The sequence below is a fragment of the Myodes glareolus genome, chromosome 3 (genome assembly GCF_982192425.1).
Source record: "Myodes glareolus chromosome 3, mMyoGla1.1, whole genome shotgun sequence".
Classification (NCBI taxonomy): Eukaryota; Metazoa; Chordata; class Mammalia; order Rodentia; family Cricetidae; genus Myodes; species Myodes glareolus.
In genome coordinates, this window is record NC_142028.1 from 125,669,692 (window position 1) to 125,690,793 (window position 21,102).

The window sequence follows — 21,102 nt, forward strand, 5'->3', positions numbered from 1 at the left end:
TGGCAGATAGACAGTTTGATCCTAAGGAATACTGACTTGAGAACTTTGAATGCGTTCCTCAGACCTCCCGCTGGAAGACTCAGATCTTTGGTCCTGCCCACACCTCAGTCTTCCGCCCCATTGCCTCCTTTTCCTGCTCTTTTGTGACCTCGGTGACCCCATTTGACCTTCAGGGTGAAAGGAATTCCTTTCTCCTCCCAGATCCCTTGTCTTAAAACCGCACAGTTTAAAAACAATAACAGCCGGAGATTTTGGTTCTAGAAGTTAGACTCCAGAGCCCTTGGGGTCCATCTAACTGATCCCCATCACTTGAGCTGTGTGGCAAGTCCTAGATACTTGTAAGAGGTACCAGCCACAGTAATTTAGTGTCAGGATTCAATGACTGGCTCAGAAACAGTCCTGCCTTAGATGCACCATCTGCTTCTGCACCAGCCAGTTCTGAGATACAGAGGAAGGAGAAGAAGAGTCCATAAGATGCCCTAAATCATTGTTAGTACTCCAGAAAATTATGCTTGATAATGGTGTCTGTTTTCCAGAAGAGGAAACTAAACATCAGCATTGAGAGAGAGGTGCTCATGACGACACAGAGAGAAGCTATGGGCTCCAAGCTCCCCTGTGTAACCACAACAATGGGACCCAACCCAGAGCTATTTTATCCCTATGTTAGATATTAGAAAGCAATGAGGCTAATATGGAGGAGTGAGCGAGAAGGCTTGGGAAAAGATGGTCCTATCACACTATCACTGAAGAAATAGACTTTATGCAGACAGGTTTTGTGTGTTTGCTTTGATTTGGCTTTTTCGTGGTTGTAAACATGTCACGGCAAAGACATAAAAAGATCCATGTTCACTTTCCTTCCTTCCAGGACTCAGTGGTATCAATCAGAAATGCCAGGAAATACCTTCCTGCTCATTCAAGACTATACTCAGGTTTTAGCCACAGTCTTCAGTGTTGGAACTGTTCTCAGATCTTCCTAGTGAGATGATTTTAGACAGCTCCCTAAGGCTTGACTCAGTGCATCTTGATTTTCTGGTCAGTAAGATGCATACTGCTACTCTAGAAGGTTAAAGGGTATCATATTTTTCAGAAAGTTTCTTAGCATGATAGAGTTAGGCGTCTGACAAATGGAGCCCTGCCTTGACTGCCTGTTACAAAATTCACTTCATCTGATTCTAGCTGTACTACCGTGGGCAGTGTGCATAATATTTCAGATTCACAGTTTTGTCCTCTACCAAACAAGGTGATGTCTATAGCGGTTTTAGATGTTATATAGTTTCTGGGAACACTGATGCAACTTTTGAATGAATCGTGTAATAAAAAAAGTAATGAGCACTCATATCATGCTACCAGGTGTCACCAGTGTAAATGGTGAACATAAATGAACTGTTTTCTACTTGTTTGTCATGTGTTGGGCTCAAACTCGTGGTAAACTAATCCCCTTCCCCAGATCTAAAAGTATGTGTGGCTCTCACAGCATCTCTAAAAAGAAGCAATAACTAACATATTACTGATGAAAAGGGAGACGTAGGTTTACAGTGTCTGCACCAGGATTTCACCCAGGTGCCGTGTTGGTACCTACAATGCTATACGCTATGTGTTCTCTGGGAGTGCTGTGCACACCCGGAGTCCATCACCACCATGGCTTTGCTCTTCATCTCTTCTTTCTTCTTCTTCTTTTTTCGTTTCAAATAAAGGACTGTCTTTAAGCCAAGGAAAACATTGTTTCAAGAAAATCATTGAGGGGAAAGTTGGTACTTTTCTTTATACAGGCAAGTGCGAGTGGATCTAGGCAACCGGGAAAGCCTAATTTTGATTCTTAAATTTATTTTTTTTCTAAGGTGAGGAATGGATTCGCCCATTATGGTTACACGTTGTTAGAAAGAAAACTAATAACCAAAGCTGCTCCTAGCACAGCTCACTCCCTTGTCTCCATCCCCACTGGCCTAAGATACTGTTTTCTAAACTCTCCTCCCAGTATCCACCAAGAAGACACAAAGATTCATCTTCTTGTTTTCCTTTCTCGCCTTGGCTCAGCGAGGCCAGGACAGTCTGACAGAGGGGCCACAGGCGAGGTGACCCCCTGCCCTCCCAGCAACTGGTGGCAAGGCAGATTGATCTTCAGCTCCTAGCCCTTATCTCCCTCACAGAGGAGGGGGGCCCTGGGCTTCAGGGAGTGCTAATTGAGTTACTGACCCTGGCTCTAACACAGGGGTGCAGATGCCCTGTCAGGAATGAGAGACAAAGTGATGCTGAAAGCTGCTGGGGGTGGGGGGAGCTTGGAGGAATAGAGAAGAGACACAGTGGGGTGCTGCAGTTCTGGGAGGTAAGATATGGGCGTCTCTGTGACTTTGTTTTTCCTTGACTAGGTGTCAACATTAAGTAAGGCTTAAGTCTCCTCCAGCCTTTAAATAGCTACTAGGATTGCTCAGCATTAGGTGGTTATTGAAAACATAAAGAGTCTTTCAAGAAGGGAAAAACTGAGGTTCCAAGGTGCTGCACAGGGTCCACCACTACTACACTGGGACCTAGAGTGGACTATCCGAGACTACCCAGAAACATGCAGGGTGGGAGATGAAGATGCCCGTGGTTGATCTCCTGGAAGGGCTTAAGTGCCTTTCTGAAAGTAACATGTTTCCAGCTTTGCCTCAAGATATATGACTAAGTACAAACCCTTTGGAAGATCCTGCACATTCTGTCTGACTAATTTGACCATTACCTTCCCTCCTTCAGCTTTTATCAGTAGCCTGTCTGTGGTTTATGAGTCAGCGCCTTCCAGAGGAATCCCCACTGCTGCTGAACAATGCCTTCAGCCAGCGCCTGCTGGGGGAGTTATCACTTCACTGATACCATGGTCTTTAAAGGAAACCCCAGGCCTGGTGTGTGTTATAGTTCTAAAAGGCGGAAAGAGGACAAGATAATTTCCACATTGCAAAAGGGATGTAATCGGTATTACTCAAGAGGTCTTGTGGGCGGTATTTGTTTTAATAAGAAACTTATTATGTGCTGGGGGACTGGGGCACCGAGGGTGGGAAAGTGGGAAAGGGAAGTCACCAGAATGTTGCACAATAACACATTGGCACCTTGGGAATACTTCCGGATGTGTAGGCTTCTGAAAAGTGAAGGGGAATGCCCCCATAAATCTGTCACCCACCCTCACACTGCTGTCACTGGCCCAGGGAAAACAGCCCTTCTAAATGGCCTGTGATAACAACAGCAGCAGAGGAGAAGGAGCAGGAGGGGAATGATGACAAGAACTCAGAGGAAGACAGGCGGTGACAGAAGAGGAAAAATCAGAAATGAAAAGCAGAAGGAAGGAAGGAAGAAAGGAAGGAAGGAAGGAGGAAGGAAGGAACAAAGAAAGAAGAAAGAAAAATCTTTTCAATGGCAGAGTTCCAGAGGAGAAAGGCAGGGTCCTTTATTCAGTCTGGAGGTAGAACCATATCTCTGCAAGTTTGGGTCAGCTGAGACAACATGAAAAAAATCTCAGATCTCACATGCGGGATAAGAGTCACACATAGGTGCATATTAAACAAAACTGCATAATATAGAGCTACCCCACTGTGATGCTCCCATTGAGGACCTATTGCAGCTGATACATCTTCCACAGCATCAGAAGGAAGCCTCTTCAGGAAATGCTACTAAACATCCTCCTACGTTGGGAGGATATTTTTCAGTTAGAATTTTAAGGTAAAATCAATTTTGGTTAGCTTAGGCAAAATAAAATAAGCCAGCTATTTGAAACACCCAGTATCTGGTGGAGGCTTTCTTGGAGAACTGAGGACTAGGAATTGCATGCCCTACAGACCAATTTCAGGCAGAAGATTTGGCGTTAGGAAGAACTAACACACCCGTTACCGTGTCTCCTCAGTTGTGATGCTAATGCTGTCTCTAGTATTTTGGATACTGTCACTTCCTACATCCTCATCAGAATGGATTCCATAGTGGTTTCCAAATCCAAGTTGGGTATTGCTTGTCTGTTGATAAAACGTAAATCTAGACTGTGAGCCCCACATGAGCTGGAGTGGCTTAGGGAAGAACCTTGGATATTCAACTATTCTAATGAGGATTGGGCTTCTACATCATTGGGAGAATGATTCTGATTCCTGAAGTCTAGATAAAGGATGTGGATAGATATCTGTCAGAGGAGCCCTAGGTCTTTGTGATATTTTCTGGATGAGAATACCTTGTATAGCGAAGCTGTGGTGTGAACCCAAGTCATTTTTACAGGGGCCCATTTTCTTGGTCACTATTCTTGACACACACAATAATAAGAATGCCCACATCAACAAAGCCCTCCACAAAACTCCAGTCTCACATCTCTGGGTCATTAAAGCTAGTGTGCATCTGTACGCATGTGTGTGTGTGCAAATTTCCCTCTTAATATTTGAGATGTTTTTCTTAAAAGGAAGTTTTTCAGACTCAAGCTTTAGAGTTTGTGTTGGAATAAAATCTCCGAGATCTGGTATCTCAGGAAGCATTCCATTCTGCCTGGAATGCCTGTATGTCTGTAAGAGTCTATCATGGAATTCTAAATGAGCAGTCAGGGTACAGCTGAGATCTTTACTCTAACACAGACATTACTCAATGTAAAAACGAAAGACTTCCTTTCATATCATCTATGTATTCCACTCCATTACATTATTACATGAATTGGCTCATAATAATAAAGTCCCCATTAATCTCCAAAGCTCTTTAAATAAGAACTGATGAGTGACCTTTTTTGCAAGTAATTTACCCTGTAAGTATTTCCTCAGACCTGGTTTTAAACTTGATTTAACCCTGTGTGTCTATCTTCTACAACAAGCGTCCTGCCTTGTTTTGTAAAAGTGATTCGTAGAAAAGGTGCCCAGAGAATAATGGTTTACAAATATGCCTGACATAGAAAAGATGACCATCAAATACTGCCCCAACAGAACACTTAAGATCTAGTAAGGAAGACGTCTGCAAGATGAACTTGGTCTCATCTTCTCGACAACACCCTTTCCTTCAGTTTTAATTCTTCACAAATGTCAGCATAGTTTGAAAACTGCTAATCCTGAATCTTTACTCAAAGTAGAAGAAAAGTGATGCCTAAATTGGGAAGGAAAACAGAGTCTAGATTCACCACTTAGTGCTACTCTAGAAGAGTCTCCCAACCCTACTACTCTGTATTTAAAATTCAGTTCAGTTTCGGACAAGTGGTTGATAATACCCTAATTTCCATGCACTCTTTGCACCAGGTTGTAATAACCAAAAGAATCAAAATTCTGATGCACACGGGGCTGGAGAGATGGCTCAGAGGTTAAGAGCACTAACTGCTCTTCCAGAGGTCTTGAGTTCAATTCCCAGTAACCACATGGTGGCTCACAGCCATCTGTAATGAGCTGGTGCCCTCTTCTGCAGCAGACATACAGACAGAATACTGTATACATAATTAATAAATAAATCTTTAAAAAAAAGAATTCTGATGCACAGATCAGCAAGTAAAATCTTTATAGCTAAAGGGACAGATAATATTTTGAGTTCTCTGGGGCACAGGATCTTTCTTTGACCCACTCTCCTCTGAGGTGTCTGGGAAACTTTCAGACTTCAGAAAGAGAGTGAATGTGGTTCCTGAAATATACAAATCCTACTTCCGGTCTTCAGACCACAGTTTACCGACCCACGCCTGAAGCAGCTTTCCAGTCATTGTGTATTGTTGACTAGTTCTAGAGAACAGTATAAGAACGTTAGACACAAGCATCTATTTTAGGGGGTCCATGCTGAACACCTCACCTTCACCAGAACCAGTTCCAGGGAACTCTAAAGTGACATTCACATAAGTAAGATAGGTAAGTATTTTTTGGAATAGATCAGGATCAGTGATAGTTGGCAAAGGTGAGGGTTGGGTTTGAGTAAAGTTTACAATTCAGGCACACACATTGGGAACCATATAGTAGAACGGCCAATTCTCAGAGATCTTTACCTAATCATTTTCATTTAGAGGAAGTGGACATAGGCCCAAACCTGTTCAACCTTGTGTATGTCTTTAACATTAGATCTAGAGCTTGACTCTTGATTTAATTCATGTTCCCTGTTGCCCTACTACTAGGCAAGTTAGTAATCAAGTTTTCACAGTAGGCTACACTCAGCTCTTAACCTGGGAGAAAGTTTTCTGCAATTAAAAAAAGAAAATGAGGCGAAGTTCTGTCTAGAAACTGCCAAGTCTTTCCTCATTCAATATCTTCCTTTTTGGAATCACACTCATTTGCACAGCATCTCCATGGTGTTCCTCAGCTCCAACTTGGTGCAGGAGATAGACAGTAGGTGGATCGGAGTTGTGTTTAGAATGTAACTGGCAGTAAATGATGCATTTCTTCTATGCTCACGGACCTCAGTCTACTAGGAGACAGAGCAGTGCTTTAATGCACTGCAGATGCAAAGATGCAATGACGTCTCATCCCCACAGTCCTCCTGGAAGACTGCCTTTCAGAGAGAAATCTTCCCACCGAGGTTTTCATCCTTTCTGGAGCTGCCCAGTCCCTTTCAGATAGTGCACCTCTGTCCTTTGTACTTGCAAATGAATTGTGATTGGTTTTCACCTCCAGCCCAAGGGATTAGCGAGAGGACCTTTGATCTTCAGGTATCGATTTGCATCTTAAAGGAAGCATGATCTCATCTGGGCCAGCTCGAAATTCCATCCCTGCCCCCACTCCCTGTCTGTTTACCAGCCCTGGGGCTGGACAGGGCCTCCCAAGTGGGGCTGAAACAACAAGATAGGCCAGACCCCTTGAGAAGGCAGAGGAAAACATTTTTCCCACCCGACTTGCTAAAGGTGGGGGAAAGAGGTTTGCTTTCAAAGCATAGACCGGTCTGTTATTTGTCCTGCCCTATAGATCCCTGAGACTGTGCGGTTTGGATCTGAAGCAAACACCCAGGCAGCAGGTAGACCGCCAGGTGGAGAGTGTAAGAAATAGGGTGAGCAGAGACATGAGAATTACACACAATCAAGGTCAAGACATTCTTCAGCCTCTGCTGGCCAGTGTGATTCAGAATACATTTTGCGATTGCTTCGACTTCTGATTTTTCCCTCCTCCAAAGAATAAAAAACTTACACATGATATACTATAACATAGCCATCTTGAACAATTAGAGTGAAGGAAGTCAGTAATGTTTGTAAGGTAAAGGGTCATACTAAAAAATATCACCTGTCATTGTCATCATCTAAGAGGACCTGAGCTCTTGAGGACAGCAATATCTGCCCTTCTGTCTTGCTTTGTTTTTCCACTTCTGCGTTCTTAGTGTTTGTGATAGTGTATGTCACATGGGAGAAACTTAATAAATTTGAACTAAAATGAGTGATTTTATTTAGTCATAATTGTTATTGTTATAATTGGACAACCAGCCAAGGACAAAGATAAGGCAAAGACTCACCAACACAGTTGAAGGAGACTTCTTGCTGGCAGAAAAGGGAGCAGCCATCACCATTGATCTTATTCATGTCGTCACACTCTTCCCCTTGTCCTCTGCACAATGAACAGAGAAGGGGATATCCCGGGTCAGTTTCAGAACTGAGGCTAAACGCAGAAAGGTATTACAGGGATCCTGAACTTCTGTTTGATCTTACGCAAGTCTCTTTCCCTGAATTCTGGTTCCGCATCAAAATGAAATCAACAAAAGGAATGGATTTATAGAACATGATTACTCTAGTCTTAGCTGTGTTTTTATGACAAAGGACAATTCTGCTTCAAAGTTGGCCATTATGTTGACATTTCTTTTTTACATGTATGTGAAGCACGATTAGTGAAAACTCAGAGAGAGAAACTCAGGTTCAACCTGAAGGTCAGAAAAGTAAAACAGTCAGCCACTGGCTCTTATCTCTACTTCAGTCCAAAATGGTGATCCTGCCTCCAGGGATCTCAGAATGAGACTGTGTATGAGCTGTTTCCCCCATCATATATTCCTCTCCAGGGCTGGGATGAAAGGTGTGTTCCACTACCACCTGATTTCTATGGCAAGCTAGTGTGGTTCCAGTTACTGGGAACACAGGTGCGAGTCATTGTGGCCACTTAAGGTGTGTCATTACTGCCTGGTTTGTAAGACTGACCAATGTTGCTATTTTACTTTTCTGATCCTCAGGCAAGTTTTATTTATTAAAATACAAATAAAATGCCACTACATGGCATGCTTGTGTTTTTTGTGTATCTGCATGCGTACACACATGCATATGAATATCTGTATATGCACACATGTGTGCAGATCCGTCCATACATAGATGCACATGTATGTGAAAGCAGGGTGTGTTGTTGCTGTCAAGAACATTGTCCAGTCAGTTTTTGATTCAAACGGGCCTAGAGTCACTAGGTAGGCTGGGTTCACTGGCCAGCAGCCTAGGGATCCAATTGTTCAGCCTCTGCTGTGCTGAGGTTATAAGCCAGCAGCAGTTCTCCTGTTTCTAAAGTGGGTTCTGGGGATCAGCTCAGGGCCTCATGCTAACAAGGCAAGCACTTTAGCATTGAGTGAAACCTTACTTCTTTATTCTTTCTTTGTTTTTTGTGGCCATCCAAACCTCTCCCAGCATTCAATCTGTATTCCAAGTCTAGGCAGGCATTTTACCACCGGAGACATCTTTCCAGTCCTTATGCTTTGGACCTCCAAGTCCTTTAAACTAATAAGACAGTGGATAGAGATGGTGGAATAAATTAACAAATGACTGGCCACCTTTTGTTCCTGATGTCACTCCTGTCTCTAGAAGAGGTAGTCTTTTCATTGTGATGTCACTCCTGTCTCTAGAAGAGGTAGTCTCTTCATTGTGACATCACTCCTGTATCTAGAGGTATTCTCTTCGTTGTGACGTCACTCCTTCTCTAGAGGTATTCTCTTCATTGTGACGTCACTCCTGTCTCTAGAGGTATTTTCTTCATTGTGACGTCACTCCTGTCTCTAGAGGTATTCTCTTCATTGTAAAGGATAGACATGTTCAAGGTCCTTCATGCTTCGGCCCTCTGTGTGCTGACAATTTCCTCTCTCCCTCAATACACCAAAAGATTCTGTCTTGCTTTCACTTACATCTCGGGTCTAGTAATCTTTAGCTAGAAAGTTCTACTCTCCCCGTTGAGTTTGGTGTTCTTGTCCAGAAGTCTGAGGCCTGTTCTTCTTGCAATTATTTCCATCACCTAATGATGATTTTGCAGCGATCAAAATGGCCAGAAAATGAGCATTGTCCCCCTCTACTCCCTCAAACTAGGCTTTGGCAAGGAATAAGAAAAGCAAAATCTGGGAAATTAGATGGATTGCTGCTTTCTGGAACATTCCAATCCTTTAGATTAGAAAACCTTACACTTAGAACTATATAACCCAAAAATAACTGCCCGGTCTGCGTGAGTCCCTTGGCCTTTCTGGCCGATCTTTTCGTAAGTTTAAATTTATTGAAAGAAAATACAACTAGGATTTCGTTCTTCAGACACAGTAGCCTCTTGTCAAATAATCACCTACAGCATGTGGCCAGCGTCTACTATGTTGGACAGTTTAGAACAAGTCCCTCAGCCCTGAAATATGTATTGTGTGGTGGTACTGCTAGATGCCCACTCTTGTTTCCTCATGGGTTATGATGGAAATAGTTAAGCCTTCTTCTAGGAGTTGGGTATAGAAACTGAAACATGACTTAAATTGTCTAGCAAGCTGGATAGCACCTAGCAGATGCTAAAAGATTCAGTTCCCATTCCTTCTTTGCCTTGGGAGGTCTCTGTAGAGTGTGTGGCAGCTGTCCTTCCCTTCTCAGAGACCAGCTGGGAACTGTCACAGCAGGAAACAGGTCTCTCAGACTTTTCCTTTTACCAGGGGCAATTAACACCGGGCAATGTTTGTTGTCTTTAGGAGGTGTCGGAATAGCAGAATAGGGCCTAGCAATCACTCTTTAAGATGACCCAGGACATTGTAACACTCTCTAAGGAGCCACCCAAGTTCTCTCCTGTCTGAAAAGCCATGAGCTACAAGGGTTGTACTCATAACTGTCTTCAGCATTCTCTGTTAGTGACTTTCACAGGCTTGAAATCACAAATGACCTTCAGCTTCCTGGTTTTTTCCCACGTGTTATGTAGGGAGACATCCTCCCCCTAAATCCTAGTTTCCTAATTCACGAGCAAAATTTCCAGTTTACCTTCCATCATCCCCTGATCAGCTCATTCTATTGTCTTAAGCAAAACATTTGGGGTCACTACAAACATCTTCTAGGCATGGTGGGTCTTTCCTTAGCTAGAGCAGTTTTGAGAAACCTCCTTTGACCTGTTAGACTGGAGTGGGCAGGCATCATTTTCTGTGTTACGGACATTTTGCTTCATCTATCACAGAACCGACTACCTTTGCCTAATACCCGAGTTCCTGTAGTAGGTTGTGACATGCCAAAGGAGGAGGCAGAGTCTGCCTCATCTGAGAGGTACAGTGCCCAGTGTTTGGGATGAGGGAGACGGCATACAACTACCCCTCTACTGTCCAGTTTGGTAACCTTCTCTTCTCACATTAAAATAAAGAGATGAATTCTGATGACAATCAGATCATTAGTACAAATGTTTGTTCTACTTTTTAAGATGAGTGAATGCTTGAGAAATGGACTTTAATATTTTTGTGTGTTATTTTACTACAGGGTATGATAATGGGTCCATTCCTGCATGATAGCAGAACACAAGGACACAAGAACATAATGCTGTAACGTAGGGTCTCCTATGTGTGGAAGCTTGACGGATGTTCCCATACAGCCTTAGGATCACAGCATCCAACCAGTCTTTTCATCCCACACCATGTGAAGTTGGGAGAATCCATTGCTATGTGTCCTTCACAACAGAGTGCTTACCTCTTTGTGAGTGTTGGGCCTGTTCTTTCTGTTTATTTTAAATCACATTCATTCATTTAGTGTGTTTGCATGTGTGCTGAGGTGCTTTTGTGGAGATCAAAGGGCAACTTAGGGAAATGCATTTTCTGCTTCCACCATGTGGGTTCAGGGGAAGGAAGCCAGAAAGTCAAGTCTGGCAAAGTGACTTTCCCTGCTGAGCACTCTGCCCACTCTTCTCTGCCCACTACCTTATCTCCATCTAAGCTGGAGCTTCCTTCCTCCTTCCTTGCTAGGTCATTTTTAAATCAGATTCATTTTTCTGCAAAGCATGTACAAGTAGTTACTCCATTTTACTAAAGGTAACCCAAATATTTGATATCTATGCAGGGTTCTGATTCTAAGTAAACAAATTATAAAATCTATTGTTGTTTTTATTATTGGTGATGCTTTAAGTTATTTTGACGAGGATACTTTCAGGCCACCAAAAAGGCTTACATTCCTTGTCCTATTCTGTAAATGCAGCTGCATGTGTTTACAATATAGACAGACTGAGCTAGAAATTAAGGCTCAAAATCTGGAGAAATTCTTTTTGATTATGATGGTTTGGATATGAATGGCTCCTATAGGCTCCTATATTTCAAAGTGTGGTCATTTGAGAGAGATTAGGAGGTGTGGCCTTGTGGAAGAAGTGTATCCATGGGGAGGGCTTTGGTTTTCTAATGCTTAAGTTAGACTCAGAGTCTATCTCTCTTTCTGTTGCTGGCTGCTTCAGATGTAGGACTCATAACCTGCTCCAACCCCTTGTCTGCGGTCACGCTGCCATGCTTCCTGCCGTGATGGCCATGGGCTAAACCTCTGACTTGCAAGCCAGCCCTAATGCAATGTTTTCCTTTATAAGTGTTGCTGTGGTTATGGTGTCTCTTCACAGCAGTAGAACCCTAACTAAGACAGTGGTGAGTTGGAAAATTTGAAGTTACAGTGGTGGGTTCTTAGGAATGCCTTTAATGTGGGTACCCTGGATAAGTTATGCGATCTTGACACTTCCTCCCGGGTGACTCTGAGATCAGTGTTCCATCAAGCACAGGCTTTCCAAAGCTTAGAGCTGACATCTCAGTGTAGGAGGAATCAATAACTGGGTCTTCTCTCCCTGTTTTGTTGCCCTCCATGTTCTGTCGCTGCTTTTTTCTTTACTTAATACAGACCTAAAATACCCACAGCATATCATAGGTTTCCCCCTCTGACTGTATTCATGAAGTCCAGTTCTTAGCAACCAGGTGATTTGTGTCATAATTCAAGACTTAAAAATTCTTCTATCTTCAATACTACTATTGATAATTCTGTTTTTAAATGGTTGTGATACAGGTCTTTCAGGGCACAAATATACATCCTTGAGATGCATGTTTCAGTAAACCACGGGAAATTATGCAAATAATCACTGACTGTATCTGTTTCCTTCAATTTAGATATTACTTATTTTAAAATGGCTTAACTAATACTTTCAAGGATATCAGAGAAAAATTCAAATATATACTTCTCTCAAAAATAATACAAATTGAGTACAAATTTTTGTGTATCAAAAGTCTGAATTAATCATGGAAATGCAACTATTTAAACATTAATTATAATGTATTATTTTTATTAATATTATTACGTGTGGATTAGTGTAGTTGGTTCTCTCCTACTTTTATGTAGGTTTTGGGACTCAAGGTAAAGTCAGGTTTTCAGGGCTTGTTTGGCAATTCCTTTTATCTGCCGGGCCACGCTGGTACTCCTGGAAACACAACTTTTACATGGGTCTTTATTTCAGAAGAGCTAAAATGCTTTTTAATAGAAGCTATATTTTTCCCAGTTAATATAACTTTGACATATTCTATGTCAACTTTTTTTGTTTAAATAAACAGAATTGTTAATTTTTTTTTTTTTTTGTGATGAGGTCAGTCTGGCCTCAGACTTTCTGAATTTCTGAAGATGATCTTGAATTTCTGACTCTCCTGTCTCTGGGCCCCCCAACCCCAGTGCAGGTTTGTGCTATCATACTAGATTTATAGATATCTAACTTAGGCCTTCAAGCATGTCAGGAGCAAGATCTATGCCAGTGGAAACAGCCTCTCTGTTCTGAATATGTCAGGTTCAGTTCTCAGCATCCACATCAGGCAGTTCACAACTGCCTCTAGCTCCAAATGAGACATCACTTTTGTCTAGACTCTCTGCAGACATCAGGCATGTATGTGGTGGACACACACACACACGGACGGGAACACACACACACACCACACACACAGGGACGTACACAGGGGCACACATACTCATACAACAGAAATAAATCTTAGAAAATGACAGCATATTGCTATCAAATACTTATGATTTTGGTTTTTTGTTTTGTTTTTTTGTTTTTTGTTTTTTTGAGTGAATTTTTGAGTATAAACTGCTTTTCCCTTCACAAGCACAGATCTAGTCCTAGCTGTTCCTCTCTTCCCAGTGTAGAGGTTTCCAGTTTCTGTCACCTCCCACACAGTCACCAGTGACGAGTCAAACTGCTCTCCCCTCTAGCATCACTGTTAGTGACAGTCACAGGCCGCGGACATCGAGTGCTCTCGTTTCATGTGTGTGCCATACCTGAGAGCAATTCCTAGGCTGCACACCAGTGCTTTCATCAGCCCTGAAGCAAACGCACTCTTCACATTACCCATCCCCCAGCCGGAATAGCAATTGCAATCCCTAGTTGCAAAAATATTACATGACATCCAACAGTGCATTTAATGAAGGAATTTGCCCATAGCTTATTTTGCCATCTCACACGTAAGGCATGTGATTAAACCTGCCAATTGTTTTAGATTTTAGTGATAGTGTCCCTTGCAAATAAATATGCTAGCAATGGAAGCAATAACAAGCTTAATTTGGAATGGTGCTTGGTCTTATCTTCATTTATATAGGAAAAAGAAGACGTCCATTTTGTACCAGCATCTGATTGTTTTGTGCATATTTTAGAAGAAAATCGACCAGAAGTTGATGGTGGTGAAGTTCCATGACTTCTTGCTTCTGTTTGGCAGATGCATACATCCTGCCCCAAGGACTAGGCAATTAACAGACTGTACAGACTACAAGATATATTGCTTTTTGCATACAATTTGATATTTTGTCATCGTAATTTCTAGCTGGACTGAAATCTCTACATTTCTTGATTTATTGACCCCAGTGTATTTATTTTCAGGTCTCTACTCATTCTGGAATATTGTTTAGTGCTTACAGTTTCAATATTTTTTCTTACAATACTCTTATATTTCTGAGCTTTTGGCATAATTTCTGAATTGGTCATTGCAGTTTTAACAAAGAAACATAATTTTTCAAATATTATCATATTTAATATAAAAGGAAATCTTTGAATACATTTTAAGTAGAGAAACTAGGTGAACAAAATTCCACTTTAAAGAGGATATTGGGTGTGGTCCAGATTAAAGGTGGATCATCCCACATCAATGATCCAGATTAGAAATTGGGTGGGTCTTGCCACTTCAAATGATTGTGTGTGTGTGTGTGTGTGTGTGATTAAATTTAAATATAACTTTAAGAAAAAAAAAGTTTTGATTTTTTTTCCCAAGATGGTCTCTCTTTGTAGCCCTGGTTGTCCTGGAACTGGCTCTGTAAAGCCGGCTCACTTTTAACTCCAAGATCTGCCTTCCTTTGCGTCCCAAGTGCTGGGATTGCATTCATACCCATGCCTCGTTTAAATAAAGTTTTTTTCAGATTTCTTTTAAAGAATTTATTTAAGATGGACAGTGGTTACACAAGCCTTTGGTTTAAAAAACAACCAATACTGAAAGCAGAGGGTAGGAAATGCACATTGGTATCTCTGGCTAAGTCGTGTATTATACAACTGAGAAATGTGTATGACCCCAGAAAGCAGCCATTGAATTTTCTTCCAAAGCCAGCAGATGGCTTAAAGGCCATCTAGCAGGTTGCTGGGGAGCTCCAGTGCCTCAGAGTGTATGCATAGGGAAGCATCTCCTAGTCAAGCCCCTTGTTCATCTCTTGACCTAAGTACCATTTCCCCAAGCCTCCTTTTTCAATGGGTGAAGCTACTTACTTCTGGATAATGCCATCACCACAGTACCCGCTTCCATGGGTGTATATGGCAGCCGGTGATGGCTCACTCTCTTTGGTTCCTGAAATGGTGATAATCTGGTACTGGTACACACTGCCAAGTTTCAGATCCCTGGAAAATGCAGAGGAACTCGTTAGTTAGAACAAATACAGTGTTTGGGGCTGATAGGCAGAGAAGGAAATATTGATTCCTTTGAGTATTCAGTCTTGTTCTTTTTTTTTAATCAAAGACACATTTAGTAATACAGTAATCTGTATTATGCACTGGCTTAAGCTTCTTTGTTAAGCACAATGGAGTGCATTATATTGTACACCAATAAAAACAGCCTTTACCAGATGGAGAGCTGTGTAGTCCTAAGTGCTTTGGACTTTGAACTTCATAGCAATCCTTGCAGAAGAGTAGCAGCTAGGATGGGATCCATGCATTCAGAGAGTGTGGGAAGAAGAGATCCTGGTAAAAGACTAGACAGGTAAGAACACAGCAAGTGGAGGGAGCTCCAGCTTGTCGCCTTTGAAGACCTGTGCGCAGAAACCCCACTGAGTACGAGATGGCCTCTTCCTTACACAGGGTTATTAGAGACTAGCCTTTTCTCCCCACATTCCTAGCCATGACTCTGACTCATTACTTAAATAACAGTAGCATTCATTAATTGAATCTTGGCCTTAGGCTATGCACTTGCTATGTATTTGCTTATTTGAGAATCAAGACAACTCTACGTGGTAACTCATATTTAATGTTGTTTTTATAGATGATGAATATGAGGCATAGAGAAGTTAAGCCAATTGTTTCCAACTGCATGCAGTTGAGTAATAGCTTATATTTTGCTTCCTTTAACCTTAATAACCATGTCTCTTGAAGAGAAGGATCTAGTACTAGAATAACAGTTCCGGAGCCTGGTACCTGCCAGATTTCCAACATGCCAAAACTGCATCTCTCCTCTGGCTTAAGACATCCAGGCCTGTCCAGGCTTCCTCACCAGGAACCTGGCTACCGCCAATTCTCCTCTAATACAAAAGCACGTTTGTGTCAATTCTACATGACCACATCTCCACTCACATTTTCTGATAGACAGTATTCAAAGGGATTTGTTATTTTTTATTTGCATTGACTTATGTGTTATCAATTACTCATTTCTTAAGATAAAAAAAAATGTCCCATGGGGAAAATCATGAAAGGTTAATAAGGAGATTCCAGCATGAAAGGAGGCAGAATTTATAAATGGAAAGACTATGTCAGGAAATCTCAGGATCTCCCTGCGCATCTGTTATTTCTGCTGCTGTGAAGGCTGAAGCTGTTTGGATAAAGCCAACAAGATGACAGGTGCATGGCCAACGGACAAGGAAGTGTTCCTGACACTCAGTGTAGTCACAGTTAAGAGTTTGTGAGCAAAGGAAGATTCTTGTGAGTAACACAGCACTGGGGAAACAATAGACACACTATCCCCCAAGGGAGTTTGTCTTAGCAGCACTGAAGCAGCTAAACCAAACACCCTTAGGGATTGTACAAGAGCTCTGGTGATGAACACCTAGTGGGAGAGTGAAGAAATATCTTGGGATATTGCGTAGATAAATGATGGTTGCATTGAAAACTCCCAGAATGACATCACTAGATGATCCCTTTTATTGACTCTCTATTTATACCTCGACTAATGAGTGACTCTTCCAAAAGTAAAAGAGGGGACAGAGGGAGCGTCTAAGGAGAACATAAAGGCATGAGATGAATATGACATGAATTCTACTGAAAATTCACCTAACTCTAAAATATGGAGGTACATTAAAAATATGACAAAGTTTTGGAATAAAATAAGAACTTTACTTCAGGCTCCATCCTGGGCAACAGAGGGCGTTTATTCAAGGTCCGAACAGATGGGGTCCTTCTGCCAAAAAGCTTGCCAAAGTGAGCAGTGTTTCTCAACTTGTTTTTCATGTACATGCCTCTTGTGTGTGTGTGTGCGTGTGATATGATAAATTATTTGTAGCTGAAATATTTAATACGATAGGATGTTTTCCTTCTAGCTCTACCTTGGCATTTCTTGGAGCATCTTCATGCCGTGTCCTCCGATGCCTCAGCAATCACCAACTTGTAGGGAAGCAAGCATGTTTTTGTGTCCTGGTTTTTATCACATTTAGCCAGAAAGCCATGGGATATTTTTTTCATGTCTCTGAGCCTATTTCAAATTAATTCAAAACCTGGCCTCATAGTATTTTCCTACAGCTTGAATGTGAGACACCAACAGTGTCCCTGTGTACCTAGTCCTGATGAATCCCCAGGAAAGGCTGAGCTGTTATTATCAACAACTGACTAGCAATGTTCCCAGTGAGTGAAACTATCCTATGGGCTCTTTAATGAGGTTTGGGGTGAAGAGTCAGGTTATACATGTAACCCTGTTGAGGTGAATTCATGAATATGGGCCTACCATCTGCCTTTTGTTTTGCACAGTCGTGGCCAGTCCATCTTGTAAGGCATCATTTATTTGGAAAACATGCAGTGCCAAAGACTTCACTCTTTTTCAAGGTGACCCTTGCCAACATTATGAGAATTTTACAAGCCACGTCTTTCTGGTCTTTCTCTACCCTCTGGTAAAAGCTGCCTCCTAATGACTTCTACCCAGTGACCCACATAGCATCACTGTGAACATCAATTCATGGAGACATTTTCATAGCTATTCTCTCAGCTGTGTTTCTGCTTCTTACGTCATCTCTTTGAAGCCTAGTAGCAACTACCAGAGTCAGGGGCTAATATCGTAAGTTCCCAGATGGGGATGCGGAAACTTGAATCATTCCTTCAATACAAAGGTGAAGGGGGAGGTGTACAACTGGTACTAAAATGACTGTAGATCTCTTGTAATAAAACTACACTTTAATTTACCTTAAAATTAATGTCAAACACAAGTTCTTAAGAACTTAGATAGTTTTCGTTTTGAAAGACAAACTGGTTACAGTATTTATATCTACTTTATCTTAACTAAGGAAAACTATAACTATAAATTCTTCCACTCCATCAAGGACTCCAGAAGGATATAATATTACCTAAGGAAACAGGAAGTGCGCTGTAAACAACTTCTAAAGCTCTAGAATTGACAGAGACATCTCACTGCCTGGACAGTCACCCAAAGTTCTTCTGTACCATTGGGGCATCCATCTTTTGTTATACGCAATTTTACTATGTTAAAGTTAAAGCCCTCCCTTTTGTTTAAACAGAATAAAAGAGAATATAGGTACTGACAGAAAGAATATTTGGGACTCTTAAATCCACAGTCTGATACCTAATAAAATGGTAAATCCCACCTGTATTAATTTTCACTGTATGTAAAGAGTATAATCACATTTAGAACCAATTTTTACTTTTGAGAGAGTTAAATGGAATAATAGAGATAAATGATTAAATATACATAGCATTTATGGTTTTAGCCATCTAAAATCCATATTTCTGTGTTATTAAATATATTCCTGTTTCTGTGGAAAAAAGAAAGACAAATTGCTGAGGGCTGAAGAATTTGCTGGTTTGGTAGAGGTTAGACTCTTTCCTACAACTGCTCTAAAAGCAGTAGGCGGGTGTTCATCCTTGCTTTCAGCTGCACTCAGCCCCCCTCCCCACATCCTCACTTCTAGTAGCCTTGTCTTCTGCCTTTCCAGAGGCTTCCACTGCATCCTGCAGCTTGCTGCTAAACTGAAACCTTTCCTCTCCTCCCCCATTTCCTTTCTTTTTCAAAACTAAAATGTTCAGATTTCATCTAAAATGTGATTATTTTATTTTGATCACTTTTGATTTTTTTTGCAGAATTTGGAATACTACTTTAAATTTATCATTAAAATGCATTAATCTTCATTAATATTTTATCATCAGTTTTCAAAGTCTTTGATTACTTTTGCATTTCTAGCTAATAATTTCTCATATGATGGATTATTTAGCTAATACTGAGGAACTGTTTTTTGGCTACTTTGCATACCAAAACTTAGTCATTGCATCTGTACAAATGTCTCAAATGACATGTCTGCCTAAGGTTTACATTCTCAATTATTGCAGAAACGCTTTCATTTCTCATTGTTATGATTTCCTCAGTAGTCCTTAGAAATGTGATTATTAAGCTGGGTGTGGTAGCTCACATGTATAATCCCAGCGACTGAAAGACTGAGACAAGATTGCCACAATTTCAAGGTTAGTCCAAGCTACCTAGTGAATAATAGACCCAACTGGGTTATTAACTGATAATCTGTCTCTCTCTGTGAGTATGTGTGTTTATAAATGTGTATGCCAACTTATATTGAAATATATCTCAAATACACAGTATAAACACACATGAAACTTGGATAGATTTTGACATAATTATATTAAGAATATAAAAAAAAACTTAGTCCCTCTGCATATATAGAACAGTTGAGTAGCTGGATTTTGTGGGATTCCTAGCAGTGGGAGCATGGTCTGTCTCTGACTCTTTTACTGGCCTTTGGGACTCTATTCTTCATAGTGGGTTGCTTTGCCCAGCTTTAATACAAGTGGAGGTGCTTAGTCCTATACCTTGAAATGCCGTGTTTTGCTGGTATCATGGGAGGCCTGCCTTTTTCTGAACAGAAGAGGAGGAGTGGATTAAGACGGGACAGAGGGGAGGTGGGAGAGGAGGGAGGGGAAACTGCAGTCAGGATGTAAAATAAACAAATAAATATAGAATAAAAGTTAAGAAAAGAATATAAAACCCAGAAGATGTCTAAACACCCTTAGGTTTAAACACTGAGATATTCATTTTCAAATGCATATTTAAAATTATTGATCTATAGCTAATATTATGATGGGTCAATTACAAATTATAGAAACCTATAGGAAATCAAACCGTTACAATTCCTGGAGCCTGAGTTTTGAATTAGGGTTTGTTACTGTTGTTCCATACTTCCATGACAACGTGAAATAAAAAATACAGAAGCAGGATAGGAGGACTAGAAGACAGACCCTTTTACACTATGGTACTGCCCTACTTTGTTTCTTTCGGGAAACTTCTGAGCCCCTTGATTATTCTTTATCAATACCCTACTGTCTCCTTACCACAGCATTCTGTACCATAGTGTCGCAAGATGGTCTCTGTTTTCAAGTTTTATTTTGTTTCTTTTCATTCGCTATATTCTAAATAAACGACTGCAACTATAGTTTCAACTTGTTTCCCCCTTGCCTGGCATTTGTACTTACAGTTTCAATCAGAGCAAATATTCCTTGAGCAATTGTATTATTATACCTTTTCAGGTGAAGAAACTAGCCCATTAAGGATAGAATAAACTACCTGCCCATAGCTTTTGCAATGGACAGAAACTTGAACAAGTTTTGTATAACCATGTCCCAAGACAGTGTTTATTTTAGTTACAGACAGTCCCAGGTATTAAATACAACAGACAGGAAATCAAAAGTCAGAATCTGCAAACTAGAAAGGTTTACATATGAAGTCCAAGTGGAAAGATATAGAAATCAGAAGACACACACTCTCTTTTAAATACTATCACTGACTTGGTGCCATGGGAAGCCAATACTTCCCTGAGCATCCATCTATTCATCTACAAGGTAGATTTGGAGAGAAGGGCAATGCTAGGATCGTCAAGCTATAGCTATAAGCTAATGAAGAATGTGCTTTTCAGTCTTCATGGCTTGGACTTTTATACAGGTTAGAAGTTGCCACTATTGTTAAAATTCTGTACTAAGAACGGGTGTAGGTCAAGGCCTACCACCCAGACTGTCTGAGCTGGAAGATATGATGACAAGACCACCTAGGCTGCTTCTGGCTCAGGAAGATCCCAAACATCCTGGTCCAGCCTAGGGCTAAGATTCAGTAGGCAATGCCTAGGCACTTCAGATACCAGCTTGGAGCCAAGAATGGGGAAGGAAGGAAACAATCATTTTTCAGGTCTGGGAAAAAGTGCCAGAGCTTCACAGAAACCCTTACATCTGTCTTAATTAGAAGACATATCAATTATACAGAAAAGTGTGGAGAAACCAACAAATGTACAAAACTTCCTCTTCTGTCAAATGTTACATTGGGCTACATTTTATTTTTATACTCATTTGCTTTATATCAATTTTTACTTAGTATATAAGCACTAGTTTACATATCTTAAATCTCGAGGAGTTTATATTTTTATATTTACTTATTTATTTACTTAGGTTTCTCAAGACAGAGTTTCTCTGTGTATTTCTGGCTGTCTTAAAACTCACACTGTAGACCAGGCTGGCCTAG

The 21,102-nt window shown here is 41.0% G+C and overlaps 1 protein-coding gene across 1 annotated transcript in view; it reads right to left on the reverse strand.

Annotated features, from left to right (window-relative positions):
* The window catches only part of Pappa (pappalysin 1), a 234,970-nt gene that overhangs the window by 114,263 nt on the left and 99,605 nt on the right, over window positions 1-21,102 (reverse strand). Inside the window, exons 8-9 of the mRNA XM_048459342.3 lie at window positions 14,871-14,999; window positions 7,393-7,484 (exon numbers count right to left, since the gene is read on the reverse strand). Of these exons, the coding sequence (XP_048315299.3) occupies window positions 7,393-7,484; window positions 14,871-14,999 (221 nt within the window). The remainder of the gene's footprint in view (window positions 1-7,392; window positions 7,485-14,870; window positions 15,000-21,102) is intronic.